The sequence below is a fragment of the Lycorma delicatula genome, chromosome 1, assembly GCF_047948215.1.
Source record: "Lycorma delicatula isolate Av1 chromosome 1, ASM4794821v1, whole genome shotgun sequence".
Lineage (NCBI taxonomy): Eukaryota > Metazoa > Arthropoda > Insecta > Hemiptera > Fulgoridae > Lycorma > Lycorma delicatula.
In genome coordinates this window covers 239,075,655-239,094,640 of record NC_134455.1, presented here as the reverse complement: position 1 = coordinate 239,094,640, position 18,986 = coordinate 239,075,655, and the positions used below count along the sequence as shown (strand labels likewise).

At 34.9% G+C, this 18,986-nt stretch overlaps 1 protein-coding gene across 2 annotated transcripts in view; it reads right to left on the bottom strand.

Annotated features, from left to right (window-relative positions):
* Positions 1–18,986, bottom strand: part of kel (kelch protein) — an 88,003-nt gene that overhangs the window by 10,001 nt on the left and 59,016 nt on the right. For both annotated transcript variants that reach the window (XM_075374683.1, XM_075374691.1), the window contains exons 9-10: positions 3,285–3,425; positions 162–276 (exon numbers count right to left, since the gene is read on the bottom strand). In XM_075374683.1, coding sequence (XP_075230798.1) covers positions 162–276; positions 3,285–3,425 — 256 coding nt within the window. The remainder of the gene's footprint in view (positions 1–161; positions 277–3,284; positions 3,426–18,986) is intronic.

Here is an 18,986-nt window from a genome sequence, read left to right as displayed (position 1 = left end):
CAGCTAAGCTTGTTTGGAAATTCTGATGACATACTAAATCATAAACCTGAACTGTTAGAAGAAATAAAAAAAGAACTATTAAACAATTTTAATTCCCAGATTCCTTGTAACTAATTGTATTGCTATTACTACCATTTCAAATGTTTAAGAAACAAATATACCTGCTCCACTCCGTCTAGCTGACATCTCAGATACTGGGGTCCAGGTGTCAGTCTCAGGACAGTAACATTCAACTGAACTTAGGCACTGCCGAGAAGCTCCATCATAACCACCAACCTAAGGAAAAAATATATTTTATCATTTAAAACTTTCCATAGTTTTCTTCATGTGAGTGCTGAAGAAAACAAATAACTTATTAGTAACTAATTAATACATTAGATTATAGTTCAACATAATTACATTCACTATATTCAACATAAATTATACTATACTTTCAATTGTTGCCATGACAGATGGTTCATGTTCACACTTTCCTGGATTTTTAAAAGTAAGCTAACAACTATTATCAAACGTTTTCCAGAGCATCAAATACAAACAAATATATATATATATATATATACAATAATAAATAATAATATACTAATATGAAAATATAATTCAAATAACTTAGGTAGTTTTAATCTGATCATATATAAAAAAAAGCTGACAACATAGTTGTAGGACTTTTCCATCACGCAGCTTTTTTCTGATACACAACATACACACACAACTTAATTTAACATATCAATCATTTTATTTAAATACAATATTTTTTGTTTATTAATTCAATGATTCTAAAACGTGATTTCATTTAAACTGTATTTCATTTGTGCGAGTATGGCAATACTAGCAGCAACTTTAAATACATTATTACACTTTAAATATTATTTAATTCTACTGCTCACTTGTGACATCACAACAAAGCAGATGACGACAGCAGTAGTGCGGCCACTAAGTGGAATGTGGGATGTGTAATGGGGGGGTGGCTAGATTAAGACCCCACTTTGATGGGGAACAAATTTATGGATCCAACAAGGTGCTAATAGAAAAAACTGCAACGAAAAAGACCCACTGTACTGCCTTCTACAATGTTTCAAAATTATTATTGTTTTTTGGAGTGGTGGTGTAATTTAGCAAAAACACAAAAGATTTTTTTTATAATTGTTCAAAAAAGTTTTTTTTTAATAAATGCAAAAAAATTGCCCCTTGTACTGCCTTCTACAACTATACAAAATAACAAAACATTTATAGGGATGGGGATGAAATTAAGCAAAACATCTTTTTACAAAAGTTGTTTACTCAATCATAAAATCATTAAAAAAAATATATAATCTTAATTATGCAAAATCTGGAAACGATTTCATTTTTCCCCCTATATTCCCCACCCTCTAACCTTTTGAATTGAAAATTTAGTAGCATCAGTGCCCCTACTATAGAAATATTCTACCAAAGTTTGGTGAAAATCAGTCAAATAGTTTTGGGGTCAATTTGTCAAGATTTGGTGAAAACTGGATATGCCCAATCTTGGCCAATGCCATTTTTCAGTTTTCTAGGGTCCTTAGGAGTCAATTCATCACGATTCTGTGAAAACCAAAAACCCCCCATTTTGATTGATCACCAAACTTTCCCTTCTATATAGCTATAACTGCTATATAGGCAGGAAAGTAAAAATATTCCAGATATCACTACACTAAAATCAACCTTTATTATAAGTATATAATGGTAACTTTATTTGTATCTTAAGCTATCTATTTTATTCGCCTTAATACAGCAGCAAAATTTCAGACATCTCTTCAGTGGTGTTGTTTTCCAACCATCAAACAATTATGGATTTATTCATTATTTTAGTAAATGGGACAAAAATTTACTCACTTAACAGAATAAATGAAGTAACTGTTGTAGTATTTTGAAGAACCAGTTTCATCTAACATGAGAGTGTCTTAAGGAACTGGACTATATTAGAAGATATCTGTTAAAAAAAAATGTTATACATATTTAAATTCTAATTTCAAGTGGTAGTTTCGTAAATCCAAAAATTCTCTGAGTCTGTAGTATAATATTATTGTTCATGGATTTCAACTTGTCAATCAAAAAAATTCATTAGTTCAATTCATAATTCAGCAAAGAAAGATATTCAGTTTGCTAGCAACCATGAAAAGTTTTGTATTTGTCTATAAGGTTTGTCTATACCATAACCCTGTATTTTGTGTAATTCTATGGTCCACTTTTTAAATATTAGATGTCTGTTAAATAACTTACTTAGAAAAAACAAATCTACATTAGATTAACTTTCTATTAATACAATAAACAAAATGGAATTGTAGAATTTTGTCTCCAAATCATGTTTTGGATAAGATATTAATTACTCAGTAAACCAACAACAAAACAAAATATCCTGTTTTGAATGAAAAGGTTAAGCCAAGCAGTAAATTTTGAAAGGCCTTAAACAAGCTTCTGTTAGCAGAAATTTCAATTTACCTACTTGTATATAGGTGCAAAGTGGAAAAAATAATGAAAGGAGTAGTTTCAGAAAGATTTATAAATCAGAATTATAATAAATATACCACGCAACTATGAAACGGTTTCACAGAATGATTAAATTTCTAAAGTAGAAAACAGATAAAAACTTAAGCAATATTCTTAAAAAAAACTTACAGAAATTCTACATTTTAATGTATCAAATGATCAGTATGAAAATTTTAAGTAATGTTTCAATATTTCATCAGGAAAAATAAGTGAATAAAAAAAAAGATACGTTGAAGAAAAGGATGAATTTGTGAAAAACAACTTTTCCTAGTGAGCTGAAACAGTGTTAAGCATCATTTTACATTAGAAAGAGATATACAATTTCCTACTTTGAACTAACTGTCCTAGTTATATGTATGGATGTGATGATGACATAATAATTCAGTAAAACAATTCAGTTATAACATACATATTTTAGTCTGAGTTGCTTTTTGTAAGAGTAATTACAGTAATGTAGAGAAAGACCTTATGTCGAGCCCAGGTACCACATCAACCCCTCTGTTGTAAAAGGTTGACACAATTTAATTATTTGAACAACAAATAGAAATGTTCAATTCAATATAAAAAATTTACTTGTAATACTGAATCACATACTGTACCATGTATGTTTACTTGTACCTGTACCATGTACAGGCTGAAAAGGTAAGCAAATACATATCCTCATCTACACAGTAGCAGGTGGCCATAAAACACAAATCTATTGGTGACAAAAACCCATAAAAAATTAGTCCATTACATAAGCAAGATCTGAATGAAAATATAAAATCAAAAATACTAACAGCATACAAAAGATTATTTACTACTCCAACACCAACACTACTTCTTCTGGTGGACATTGATGCAATCATCCTCCATTCTTGAGTTCGAGGATCAAACATTTCTGCAGAGTTCAAACCAGTTGAACCATCAAACCCTCCAACCTAAAGAAAAAATGAAATAACTAATGTAAAATACATTACAAACAGTCAATATATAAAAATAAATTCTTAATAATTTAATTAAAAACTCAAATAGACACTTGTATTCAGTTTTATTATAATAATTCAACCTCCCTCATCCTCACAATAGGCATCTAATGGAACTTAACTTGTAATAATTTTCTAGATTAGATCAACATATATTTTATAGAAGAATAATATACTCTCTTTGATAGGGGTAGATAATATTTTTAAATTTTCTACTCGTGTATTTCCACAACTAAAAAAAGGGATAATTTCCACAGATCTGATATAGATCTGATATTTTCATAAAAATATATATGCAGCTGAGTTTTATTCAAAAGCATAACATAATTAATTTGAATTCTTCTACACATTTCAGCAAAATTCTTCTTACACATTTGGTAAGTAATAATTTCTTTGCTTCGTTCTTCTGTTTGGGCTGAAGAGCTATTTCACTGTTGTAACTCTTCTGCCAAGACTCAACCAATCTGGAAAATGAGTTCTAATTATCTGATATACAAAGATTCTACAAGTGTTTTGTAAATGATTCTACAAGTGAATGCAGATGAAGCAAAAACCATAGTTTTTACAACTACTGCCTCATCTACATCCAACTACTGTTTGGGAATCAGGCCTTATGAAGACCTTGCAATAAATACTATTTATTGCAAGGTTGCAATAAATACTACAACCTTGAATAAATAGTATTTTTTTAATATAAATAACGTTCAATATTTTGTTTTATTTTTAATACGAGACCTGCTTACATGTTAGTATTTTCATCAATTGTATCCACCAGCATCTTTAAATTTGTATGGGGCTGTGCCTCCTGGTTGAGGTTAGATCACTATTTGGTGTGTTTTCTTTCAGAGTCAATCATTCTTAAAAAAAAAAATCCCTATTATGCTTTTCAGACTTCCCTGTATTTGTGTAAAAGAATTTTCAAGGCACTAAGCTCTCACACTGTGTTTTATCCAACAGTATAATTTATCTCTACTTTTTACCCAAAGATGTTAGGAATGCTGTTATTACATTTCTTTCAACACACCCCTTAAGTGTTTTTAGTGGGTGAAGCCTTCTGGAAGGAAAACATAAAGATTTGATAACTGAATTTATAAATGTCAAGACATATATGATGCAGTCTCAACTTCCATGCCATTAACATTTCAAACAATTAATATTAACAAACCTCTAGGGGGACTGGGTGCCATGAAGGAAAACAGATTGTTAAGGATGTAGGATTTAAGAGGTATACCAAAATTAAATGACTGGTATTAGATAGGGAATCTTGAAGAGCTACATCAAACCAGTCAAATGCTGAAGACAAAAAAAAACAATCAAATAATTTTATGCATAGAGAAATTATACGCAATATGTTTTTGTTCTTGTACACCAAAAAAATTAGACTACAAGCATAAACTGTTAAAACAGTAATGTGTCAGGGATTAACTACCTGAGAGAGCAAATCTCATTAAAGAAAAAGAATATATTTTTCTGAGTGAATCTATTGTACAGAGGAATTTAGAAAGGATATTTTCTTATGACATGAAACAACTAACTACCTAAAAAACAGTTTGATGCTTTTGACGGAAAATTTCAGAAAACAATACTTTAAGGAATAAATTGATAATGAGTTAGCAAGTCTCAATGAAAATGATTGGTGACATTTTCTGCAGACCAGGTGTGTGCTATATATCATGTTTTATTATCCCAGAGATACTACAAAAAACAAATTTTGTAAGAAGCATCATGGCATTATTTAAAGCAGATAGTCATGATCTTCTTTTAAACAATGAGATAAAGACCAGACTTTGGCATAAACATATATATAAACCAGTATGAATTAAACCAGGTGACAAAATACAAGTTACAGAGATGGCAAGTAGTTCAAAGAGTTACAACTTAAGAGGCAACTTAATAATGAAAGATGTAGTCATTATTATAACACAAACCAATGGATTGATTTTTGTGGATTCATACCATGGCATTGGTATGAAGCACACTTCATATCAACTGACAATACTGAAGGCTTTTGAGAACATCAAGCAATTGGCTCTGATCAACATAGTTATGTTGTGGCCCATTTAACTGGCAACTAACACAGATGTTTGGAACAAGTTCTTGAACTGCCATGAACTTACTTGCAGGTTTGAAATGTGACGTTCTAAGTATTTTGTCACCTACAAACATAAATTAAGATAGATATTCTAAACTCACACATATGGAATGAAAAACACTTGCACATTCATTTACAAATGAAAACTTTATGTTTTACACAATCCTACGGATGCAAAGAATTCTGTCTAGTTTAAAATACTAAATGTTTGGCATGCAGTATTTTTAATAGTTCTGTTTTTAGCATAACACAGTAAGTTTGGCTGTGTAAAAAGAAATAAAATTAAGCGATATAATGAGTTAATTAAGCAGTAAAATGAAAAGAGCACTTGCTGGGCATTTTTATTTCTACAATCATACAATGAACAATAAAAACATGTAATCAAAAGAAATGGTTAAACAAGAAAGTTGTAGGTAAATTAACCTACTGAAAGAATTTGTTTGAGAAATAATGCAAGGTGAAATAGATATTCATGCAATAAGTTATAACTTGTGTTTATTGAAATTGTATAACATATATACAGTATAAGAAACAGCATGCCGTTTAAATTTACATTTAGAATACGTATAGTAACAGCACTGGACTGTCCGAGTCGGCGACTGGAACGCAACTGGCAATAGACTGCCCCCACTCCCTCTTGAACAGTTAGCAGAGAGGTCGAACCGATAGAAACGCTTAACATGCCGCCCCCGTTGAAGTATCTGACTTCAAGCATCAAAAAGGAGACAGAGTTTATTCAAGGCTCTTTTAACTATTCCCTTGGCAGTACGAATGCTGGCGATGTGAGCCCTACCATCAGGTCTGTAGTGTACTTCTTGTATTCGACCTAATTCCCAGTGGAGAGGAGGCCGGAATTCTTCTCTAAGAAGCACCAATGCTCCAGGCTACGGAGGTTTATAATCCTTCTTCCACTTATTTCGTTGCTGAAGAGTTGATAGATAATCATTTGACCAACGACGCCAAAAGTTCTGGTACATACGTTGAAGACGTTGCCATTGATCAAGTCGGTTAACATTTACTACAAATAAATCAGGTGAAGGAATTGAGAACAAAGGATTACCACCAGTAAGGAAATTAGCAGGAGTTAAGGGACTTAGGTCATTCGGGTCATTAGACAGACTAGTAAGTGGTCAGGTATTGACGCAAGCCTCAATCTTAATTAATAAAGTTTCAAATTCATCGTACGATAGAATATTCGTTCCCAGTACTCGTTTTAAGTGATGTTTAATTGTTTTTATTCCAGCTTCCCGCCAAAATGGGGAGAATGAGGTAGAATAAAGTGCCAAGTTATACCGTTATCAGCACAAAATGAATGCGTTTGATGACGATGATCTTCAGAAGCTAGCATTCGTTTTAATTCACGGAGTAAATTATTAGCACCAATAAAATTTGTGCCGTTGTCAGAATAAATATGTTTAACGTTACCCTGTCTTGCTATCATTCTTTCAAGAGCGTCAATAAATTTCTTAGAACTCAAATCCGGAACCAATTCTAAATGCATAGCCTTTGTAGACATACAAATAAACAACGCCCCATAAGCCTTGGTTGGAGTAGATCTTCTTTGCATAACTCAATGGTAAAGAAATGGGCCGCAGACATCTATTCCACAATTTTCAAATGGGTATGCAGGTTGCACTCTATAAGAAGGCAGATCACCCATTAAATGTTGAATGGCCTTAGGAGCAACTCTACTGCAATTGAAGCAATTTCTAACGATTGATCGTGTGAGTATTTTACCATTAATTGGCCAGTACTTGGTTCTTATGGCTGCAAGAAGAGCCTGAGGGGCTGTATGCAAAGTCTTAAGATGTTTATGTAGAGCTATCAATTTTGTTATTTGATGAGAGTATGGTAGAAGAATTGGATTTTTAAAATCTTGAGGTATAAGGGTGTGTTTTAATCTTCCACCGACACGGATGATGCCATTTTCATCTAAAAAAGGACTAGAGATTTTAATTTAATGCTTACTTCCCTACCATTCTGTAGTTGATTTTTAATTTCACTAATTCTTCTTGTGCGTGTTTGATCCAGATTATTTCTGCCTTATTTAAATTTTCAGCTGTCAAATGACGTTGACGTTTTGACAACCACCGAGGTTCCTTCCACCATAACTCACAACATAATAACTTATCAGGACACACAGATCTTGAAACTAGATCTGCCGGGTTATCACTTGAACGAATATGCATCCATGTACACTTCTGAGTCAAATCTTGAATATGTGATGTTCTATTTCTTACATAAGTTTGCCAAGTTTGAGGAGGCGAATTTAGCCAATGCAAAACAATTGTGGAATCGGTCCAAAGAGTGATGCTCGCAATATCAATATCTAATCCATTACGTATTTTTTGTATTAGTTTAGCTAATAAGTAAAGCTCCACATAATTCTAGTCTAAGTAAATATATATATTTTAACGGCGCTACCTGCGATTTAGAACATAACAGTTTAACGGTGATAATGTCTTCTTGAATGGTTCTAAGATAGAAACATGCTCCATAGGCTCTTTCAGAAGCATCTGAAAATCCAAGCAATTCATACCGTTGATTCGTATTACCACTTGCAACTCGTCTATCTACGGATAAATGATTCAAAATTTGTAAAGAATTTCTGAAGTTTGTCCATTTAACTTGAATTTTCTCAGGAACCATTTCATCCCATCCCAGATCCTTTATTTGCCAGATCTCCTGCATAATTAGTTAGGCAGTAATAACGACTGGAGAAACTATTCCGATAGGATCGAATAATTTTGATATATCAGACAGAATAAATCGTTTAGTAATTCTAGTTGGAGGTTTCGTTAGATTAATTTCAAATCTAAAGGAATCGGAGAAAGGCTGCCAAAACATTCCTAAAGTTTTAACTGCTTTATCGCTAGATTCTTCTATAGTAAATCCAGTTTCACGACGTTCATTTGGAATGTTCTCCATTATAGTAGGATCATTAGAACACCATTTGTGTAGTTCAAATCCGCCTTCCTTCAGGAGAGACATCAGTTGCAATTGTACTTCGAATATTTGCTCACGAGAATCACTTCCAGTCAAAACATCATCCACGTAAAAATCCCGAAGTAGACACTCAGCTCCCTTCGGAAAGGATTGTTTTCCTTCGTTTGCGAGTTGAGCTGATGTTCGTATTGCGAGGTATAGAGCAGATGCAGTGCCATATGTCACAGTTTTAAATCTATAAATATTAATTGACTCAGCAGGATCATTCCTCCACAAGATACGCTGGAGATCGCGTTCATCTTCTGCAATTAATATCTGTCGATACATTTGCTTTATATCTGCTGTGAAGACGTAAATAGGAATACAAAAGGATAATAGAATTGTGACAATGTCTCGTTGAATTGTAGGCCCAATCATGAGTACATCATTCAGAGAGTTGTTGGTAGATGTTATAGACGATGCGTCAAATACTACGTGAAGCCGTGTACTGGAAGATGCCTCCTTAACTACCGGATGATGCGACAAATAGTATGTAAGGTTTGGTTCATGAAGGCTGGTTATTTGTTCCATCTCACCATTCTCCAAGTATTTGTTTAAAAATTCAGTATAAGCTTGTTTAACTCTGGTTGTCTACTAAATCTTTGTTCCAAAGACCTTAATCGTTTAATCGCATGCTCCTTTGAGTCGCCTAAAGTAATAGTAGGATCTGTAGAAAATGGTAAGCTGACTATAAATCTGCCATCAGATTGACGTTTAACATGATTAGTATAATGTTGTTCACAGGCTTCTTCTTCAAACGTTTTTTACTTTTCTAATGGTAGTTCTTCTATCCTCCAGAATGATGATATAAGATTTTCTAAATCGTTTAATGCAGCAATATTGCAAAGAGCAATAGTAGTAATGGAAGTAGTTTCAATTTCTCGTGATTTAGCTGAAGTCATCGTCCCACTGACAATCCAACCAAACTCTGTATTCTGAAGAACTGGTAAATTAGAGCCAAGCTTGATTTGTCCTTCTATTATTGTATAATAGGAAATACTAGCACCAATAAGTAAGTCAATTCCTCTACTCTTGTAAAAGTGTTTTTCAGCCAAATTTACTTCATTTGGGATATTAAATTCTTTGTGTATTGAAGATGTAGGAAGATCATGAGCAATCCTTTTTAACACCAATAACTCTAGCTCTTCTTCAAAGTTGCCAAACCTTGACTTAATAGTAGTTCGTACAGAATATTTAGCTGATGTATTTGAGTTCCCAATGCCAATTATTGATGTTGAAGTTTTGACTTGTTGAATGCCTAACGCAGCAGCAAGTGACTGACTTATAAAGTTTGATTGGCTACCGCTATCTAGTAAGGCACGACCCGGATAATAAATACCCTGAGAATCTGCAACCAACACTATCGCTGTTGCTAGAATTACTTCTTGATTTTTGTTTGAGCAGGTAGCTAGAATATTAGGCGCATTCATTGGTTCGGATTCCTTTCCAATCGCTTGGGAATTAGATATTTTTTGTGAATTTTCAATATGAAGTATGTTATGGTGTCGTTTTTTGCATTGTTTACAAGAATATGGGCTTTTACATTGAATGGTCTTGTGTCCCTCCTTCAAGCAGTTTAAACATAGATTACGCTCTCTTACCTTAGCATATCTTTGGGAGGAAGTACAAGTAGTCAATTGATTCCAAGAAAAGGTTGCATGGTCTTGTTTACAAATGGCACAAACACGTTTAAACGAATTGATATTTGTATTGCAGAAAGTCCTTTGTACTGATTGAGTGACACGAGAGTTTTTATAACTGTTTGTGTTAAATGTCCCTTTGATGTGCGGTTTAGATAGATGATTTTCTTCCCGTACTTCTTGAATGACAAACTGACCATTTAAAAACATCATTAAATCTTTAAAGGCATATGGAGTCACTTGTAACTTTAGGAAGCTTGAGGATATCTCACTTGTGATATCGTTATCTTTTCAATTTTTTCATTTATAATTCGTTTAGTATTATAAGCTTCCCAGCGATCTCTAGTTTCAAGATCCAATTTATTTACCACTAGGAACAATAAAAGTGTACTCCACTGACCTACAGGCTCACCGAGATTTCGTAAAGCAGTTAAATGATTCGAAATAGTATCGTATAGGTTTTTTAATCCAGATGCTGAAGGTTTATCTAGCCGTTTAATTTTAAGTATTCCCTGTACGTGAGCCTTTATTATTAATCTCTTATTGTCAAATCTTTGTTTGAGAGATGACCAAGCTGAATCGTAATTACATGCTGAGACCTTGATTTCCTTGATAGTCCGTAGAGCTTCATCTGTAAGGCAAGAACGAAGGTAATAAAACTTTTGTATTTTTGCAGTTTTGTTGAATTACTTATCATAGAATCGAATATATCATGAAAATCTGTCCAATCTTCATAATTGCCGGGAAAGGAAGGTAAAGGTATATGTGGGAGTTTAACGACACCAGTTACATCAGTTTGTTCAGGAGAAAGCTCGAAAGGATTACTTGTTTCAGGAATTTTAGAGGTTGAAAGAATATCTTCAATTTTAGCACGGATATCAAAATAACTCTCTTTAAATGAGACGTACTCAGCTTCGTCATTTTCATTATAATCACTAGTAGCAATTTCTTGAATTTCTATTTGGATGACGTTGAAGTTTGTCCAGCATTCTTCAAGCTTCTGTAGTCTCAAAGTTAAATTGGATAAGGATTGGATTTTCACATTAAAGGTAAGGAGATAAGTCTATGAGCTTTTAAGAGACTCATGCTTCATTCAGAGACCTTTTCCTCGCTCTCCTCATTTGAAGACATGTTTAAAAATATTACAACCGAGTACTGAGATTACAAATTGAAATTATAACTAATTGTACTTAGGTACGCTAAATATATGATTAATGATAAAGAAAATGTTAAATAGTACAATGCATAAACCATATGAGAATATATTAAATTTCATACGTCAAAAAACAAAAAAATATTATATTATAATATATAAATATTATCGCTTCAATAATATTTAAATAGTAATAATACAAGAAATAGTAAATAGACTGATATCTATAGATACATAGCAAAGTTATCTAATGAAAACGTTTAATTTATATTCAGCTGAGAATAATTATTCTAAATGCAATGAAATTCAATCATATAAACATTTCTGGGAAAAGGTCTATTAAATAAAGATAAGAAAGTATTATACACAAATTCAAAGACTGTAAAAAATGGAATTACATAACAAACATGAGTCATAAACACTAACCAAAATATAGATTTCATTACTTTTTTTTTTTTTTTTTTTTTTTTTTTTTTAAGGGCGAAAAACGGTTGAACGTTATCATCGCCCGGAAAATAAATAAATAGATAAATAAAAATAATTTTAGGTTTTTAGATAAAATTAAAACTTAAAACTACTATCACAGAAACAAAATCCGGAATGGGTGTAAAAGGCCCATTCTCGGATAACAAAAACACTAATATGTAACTTAAAACGCTGTTAAAAACTATCACATTAAAAATAAATAAAACTTAAAGCTATGTTAAAAACTATCACATTAAAAATAAATAAAACTTAAAACTACGTTAAAAACTATCATTAAAAATAAATAAAACTTAAAACTAAAAAAGGAGATAAAACTTAAAACTAATATCACAAAAATCTTATAACTAATATCACAGACGAATTTAAAAAACATACAAAAAATACAAAAAAATCCGATAGGGAGTGTAAAAGGCTCCCTACTCGGATAACAAAACAATACATAGGACAATACATACAATTACTAAAGAATACATACTTATTAAATTTTTTGCATTAACCCTATACTACGTAAAAATATAAACATGCGGTTTAAAACCTCCTTATCGTCACGCAAGATACCACGGATGTTACTAGGAATTTTAAATTTACGACGCAATGCCGCATAACATATGCAGTCCACGAGTATGTGGCGCACAGTCACGCGGCAGTTGCATCTTGCGCATAGAGGTGGTTGTCCTCTTGTAAACAGGTACTCGTGTGTGACTCTCGTGTGTCCTATCCGCAATCGACAGAGTACTACTTCCTCACGCCGGGGTTTTCTGTATGAGGATTTCCATGGTAACACAGAATCTTTAATCTGACGGAGTTTATTATCGACAGTAGCTGTCCAATCACCTTGCCACCTTGTTCTTAATAATTGTTTTACATAGTTAATGAAATCAGAAGTAGCAACTCGGGTGGTGAAAGGAGGCTGGTTACATGCTTCTTTGGCAGCGGAATCTGCATGTTCATTACCTGGAATCCCTACGTGGCTAGGGACCCAGCAAAAACTTAATTCTGTGTTGCGATTATTCAACTCAGCGATTGCGTTGTAAATTTCAATGACGATAGGATGTTTGGAATAAAAGTTCTTTAAGGCTTGGAGAGCACTACACGAGTCACTGCAAATAAGAATTTTTCTATATTTAGGGTTAATGATGTTTAGAGCCTTATTTATAGCATATAGTTCAGCGGTAAACACACTCGTAATACTGGGGAGACCAAACATATAAGTTCTCTCATTGACAACAAAAGCACACCCAACCGTATCGTTTTGTTTCGATCCATCAGTGTATACAACCGCGTCTGGTTTCGTCTTGGAGAGAACACACTGAAACATCTGCTGAAAGACGATAGATGGTGTTGATTGTTTATTACATGTAGTCAGGTCAAAATTAAAATTTATGAGGTTTATTTCCCATGGAGGATATGAGCAAGGGTACATAGGAAAGAATGACGGTGTGTCAACATTTATATGCTGCAGCAGACGCCAGGTACGGATACCTACAGGTGCAGTACGACGTGGATGATCCTCATACTTTCCTAGATTAGGATTTTTAAGGACTGACTCAAGAACCGGGTGATTTGGCTGTCCTCTGAGACGAGCAAAATAAGATAATAAGAGCTGGTCTCGTCTATCCCAAAGTGATGGTTCACCACAGTCTACAAGTAAGCTTGCGACAGGACTTGATCTAAACGCGCCTGTAGCAAGCCGAAGGAAAGCATGATGTACACTATCCAGCATTTTAAGCACGGTTTGACGAGCTGATGAGTAGGCCACACAACCGTAATCTAAACGGGAGCGAACAAAGGAATAGTAAAAATGTATCATACATGATCTATCGGCTCCCCACTTGGTGTTAGTAAGGACTCGCATCATATCTAAAATTTTGGAACATTTTATTTTCAATTCTTTTAAATGTTTGACCCAAGTAAGACGACTATCAAAAATTAAACCTAAAAACTTAACGTAATTAGAGATAGTAATAGTCTCACCGTTCAGAAAAATTTGCGGAATAGAAGGGTTTCGTAGCCGAGAAAAAACTACACATTTTGTTTTTTCGGTTGAAAATGTGAAACCAGTAATCCTGGACCAAGCTTCAAGGTGATATATAGTGTTCTGCAGTAGTCTCTCTGCTGTAGGTGCCGAACGGCTTGCAATGTAGATAGCAAAGTCGTCAGCGAATAGAGAGTATGTGACAGGAGCCTGAACACATTTGGTAATATCATTTATGGCTACAGAAAATAAGGTGGCACTTAATACACTACCTTGGGGCACTCCATTCTCCAAGATGACACTATCTGAGAGCGAATCATCTACACGAACACGAGCCGTTCGGTGATTTATGAATCCCCGGATAAAAGCAAGCATATTGCCCTTGATTCCCCATTTTTGGAGAGTGTTAAGAATACCACGTCGCCAGGCTGTATCATACGCCTTTTTTATATCAAAGAAGATAGCGACGAGGTGTTGCCGATTGAGGAAAGCGTTTTGTATGGCTGTTTCTAGTGACACTAAATGGTCAATGGAAGATCGTCCTTGTCGAAAACCACACTGTTCTGGAGATAGAAAGCCATGTTTCTCCAAGTACCAAGTAAGTCTGCGGTTTACCATTCTCTCCATTATTTTACACAACACGCTTGTTAATGAAATAGGGCGATAGCTTGAGGGGTTCGTTTGGTCTTTACCAGGTTTTAGTACTGGTATAATAAATGCTTCTGACCAGCCAGGTGGGAAGACTTGTTCGGAGAATATACCGTTGAAAATATTCAAAAGTTGTTGTAGTGCCGAATTAGGAAGGTGTGAAAGCATGGAAAGGCGAATGTTGTCCGGTCCAGGGGAAGTGTCCCGTGAATTTTTAAGTGCATGTAACAATTCTTTAAATACGAATGGAGTGTTTAATTCACCAACCGAATCACCAATGTTTAACGACAACACCTCCATTTGTATCTTGTACCGTTGAAAATTGTAATTATATGATGAGGTGAGAGACACCGAGCGGAAAGATTTTGCTAGACTATTTGCCACTTCCGAGGATGATGAAAGGAGTTCTCCTTCATCAATAAGACCAAGAATAGATTGTTTCGGTGATCCGAAGATTGCACGAATTTTCTTCCATACAGTAGACGTGGAAGTAGTGCGCGAGATAGTGCTCACGTATTTCGTCCATGAATTCCTCTTAGCGTCCAAGAATACTCGACGGCACACCGCTCTAGCCCTGCGGTATAAATTTAGATGTTCTGTTGTGGGCCTACGATTAAATTTACGTAGTGCCTGCCGTCGATTCCTAATAGCAATTTTGCATTCATCGTTCCACCATGGAACGAAAGGACGTCTAGGATTACCCGATGTTTGTGGGATATATCTGTTGGCATTCTTAAGTATCATGGACGTAAAAGAAGAATATTGGTCGAGGATGTTCGCTCCATCGTCATACTGAGATTGGAATGCTTTACAGTATCCGTTCCAATCTGCCTTTTCAACAATCCATCTCCGTGGCATTCTTTTAATCTCGCAGTCTAAACCGAAACTAATAATAATTGGTCTATGATCACTGCCGTGATAGTCATCACAAATCGACCAATTAAAATGAAGGAGTACATTCGGTGAGCATATGGAAAGATCAAGGTTAGATACAGCACCAGTTGATAAGGACATAAATGTGTGTGATCCATTATTCAGTAGGCAAAGGTCAAAATCTTGTCTCAATCTGTTTATCATATTTCCTCGAGTGGAGCAGAAGGTTGAGCCCCAGGAAATATGATGGGCATTGAAGTCTCCTACTATTAACGATGGAGATGGTATTTGTGTAAGGAGATTTGAGACATCTAAAGCACTGAACACAGTGTTCGGTGAGAGATACAGATTGCAGATATGCAATTTGAAGGGAATAGTGACCTTTACTGCAATAGCAGGAATGACAGTGGTTAGTTGAATTCTTGTAGCTGACACCCCATTCTTCATGAAAATCGCTACTCCACCACTCTCCCTACTGTCTACTAGGCAGTCGTATCTCTCGCAGAAGTATCCTCTAAATGTAATTCGGTCATGTTGTAGGAGGTGAGTTTCCTGGAAACACATGATTAGTGGATCATGTGTGTGCGCCAGTACTCTAATATCTTCAATGCGGGACCGAATACCTCTAACATTCCACTGAATAATGTTCATAAGTGTAAAAAGCAAATAAAAAAATAAATTTCGGAAACTATATAAATATTAGTTGTACGTGATTCGGTTTTTCTTTTTTGAATTTTTTATTTTAAAGAACTCCGATGCCCTAGGGTCGGGTGGTTCTTCAACCATATCCTCCAGTATATGAGGAGATGGTGGAGGAGATTTATTTGAATGGGATGCTGTAGTTGACATCCCAGAAGAGATAGTTACGTGGGTTCCCTTTACGGGGAGCTTATTAGGTGGCTTACTGCCAGCTGTGATAGTCGCTATTCGTGGCGGTACGATTTTGGGAATAGGAACTTTCGTATGTATCATACTGTTTGATTCACTAGCTGCGATGGAGGACTTTTGATTCATTTTTGTCAGCTCTGAGATAGTGGCTGTAAGTGAAGCTACTTGATCAGATAGCATCTGAACAAGTTTTTTAAGCTCATTGCAGGATCCGCACTGCTGATTATTAGCATTTGTAGGAATTTGTTTAGTTGTAGCGGTGGCAAAAGATACGTCTGGTTTAACCAGGTTCCGTGAGTTGTTTATCTTTTTATATTCTCTACGTGCAGCCGGAAAAGATAGTTTTTGCTCCGTACAGATTTTGAGAATTGCCTTTTCTTCTTTAAAAGTTGGGCAATCTCGGGAGCGGGCTGTATGTGGACCACTGCAGTTTGCACATTTTTCACTTTCTTCGCAGTTAGTGTCGTTGTGACCTTCTTTACCACATCGAGCACAGATCTCAGTTTTCGTGCAAGATGTTGTAGTATGACCAAAACCTTGGCATCTGAAACATCGCCGTGGGTTGGGTATGAATGGTCGTACCCGAACCGAGAGGTAACCCACTTTGATCTTTTCTGGTGGAACAGGGAGACTGAATGTTAATATAAGAGACGGTGTCGGTTCTTCTGTTCCGTTCTGCCGTTTCATTATACGTTTCACCTCAACAACATCTTGGTGGCACAGCTCGTCAACTATTTCAGAGATATCTATATCCAGAAGGTCTCTACAAAAAATTACACCCCGGCTCGTATTTAGCGTTTTGTGGCATTCTGCGCTTATATTTATGCCACCCATATTACGGAGACGTAAGATAGATCGACTCTGCTCATCGTTGAATGTTTCAACCAGAATCGATCCGTCGCGTAATTTCCTGATATTCTTCGGGGAGCCACTTGCACCTGTTATGGTTTTGTTTATTAAAAACGGTGAGACCTTTTGAAGGGAGCCACCTTCCTGACTATTTCTGAGTACAATGAATCTGATATTTTTATATTTTGATTTTAAGAAATTCTGTTCAGTAGGACTTTTATCCTCGTCAGACGAAGCTGATCGAGGTCTCTTCGCAAGACTTAAATTGGTGGTTTTTTCAGATGGACCACCAACCATCATAGTGTTTATTATTGGAACTGAAATTTTGGTCCCACGAGTACCGGCGAAAAATGGACCACTCCAGCAGAGCGCACGCGTACTGGAGCTAGAGCTAAATACAACTGGGTTCGCCCTGGTGCCCAGAGGACATCGTTCGAGACTCATTACGTAGAGCCATTCACCCATCGGCACGATTTGTTCCCACCTTGGGTTACGGTTGCGTTTCGTAAGATGTCGCAACACCACCGAGTGTAAATGGAAGAAATATCAGTGTAGGTTGTTGTTGTGTAATTGTGTATGTGTGTATGTTGTAATTTATGTAGTGTTCTTGGTGTAGTATATGTGTAAAATGTAAAATGTTCCGCAGCTCATTGTATAGTGGGAAGAAAAGCTGCGGAGGCTAGGCCCGTGGGGACGCCAACCCCCAAAGTCTTAAAGAATAAGACTCCCCGTCGGAATTTCATTACTTAACGATAAACACTGATAAGAGAAATTTAGATCGTTAAAATTAACTGAGTGTACAGAAAACTAAGAAAAACAAAATAAAATCTGTTTAAAATAACAATTAAGTAGCATTAAACTCTTAATATTTAATACACGACTTGACCTCATACAAGGTTGAACTTGAAATTATGGACACAATAACGAAAAATATAACAAACGTGTTAAACAAAAATGTATACTGAGACAAGTAAATAATAAAAAATAGAAATGTGAAAAACTTAGGTAACAACAGATTCACAACTGAAACTAATGCAATATTTAAACAATACTGAACATAAGCTTAAATACTTTACGTAAGTGGCTTGCGTCAATGTTAAGGTACAATAAATTAACTTTCATTACTTACAGATATAAATTATAAAATATGACTTGACTTGCGTCGAATAATGCGTATCTTTCTCACCAGAACCTGACACATTGGCCAAACTAACGTAAGTAGAAGAAAGATTTGACTACCTATGTTTTGCGAATGTCTAGAAGCATAGATGAAGACATAGGTGTAGAAACAAAATGCGATCTGAGTTGATATTGCTGGAAGATCCGATTTTGAATAGCCATACGTCGAACGTTTATCTTCGCGTAAATGGTGAACGTAAACACGTTTATACACAGCACTCAAGACTAAATAGTTAATTAAGTGGAAAAGCTGGAACTAATTTAATACACTTCCGTTTAAATACACACTTAATCTTGAAAGCGAACTGTTCATTAAATTCATTTAACTATCGTTTCGAAACTTCGTTTAATATAATCGTTTAAATAATCACGTCGGGGTCACCAAAAAATGTTTGAGAAATAATGCAACGTGAAATAGATATTCACGCAATAAGTTATAACTTGTGTCTATTGAATTTGTATAACATATATACAGTATAAGGAAACAGCATGTCGTTTAAATTTATGTTTAAGTTTACATTTAGAATACGTTTAGTAACAGCACTGGACTATCCGAGTCGGCAACTGGAACACGACTGGCAATAGACTGCCCCCACTCCCTCTTGAACAGTTAGCAGAGAGGTCGATCCGATAGAAACGCTTAACAGAATTATAGGAGGATATTACTCAAGAAGATTCTAAAAATTACTTGAAAATGAACAGTATTCTTTTTCTTGATTTATTAAATTTAGTTGTATTCTTTATATGA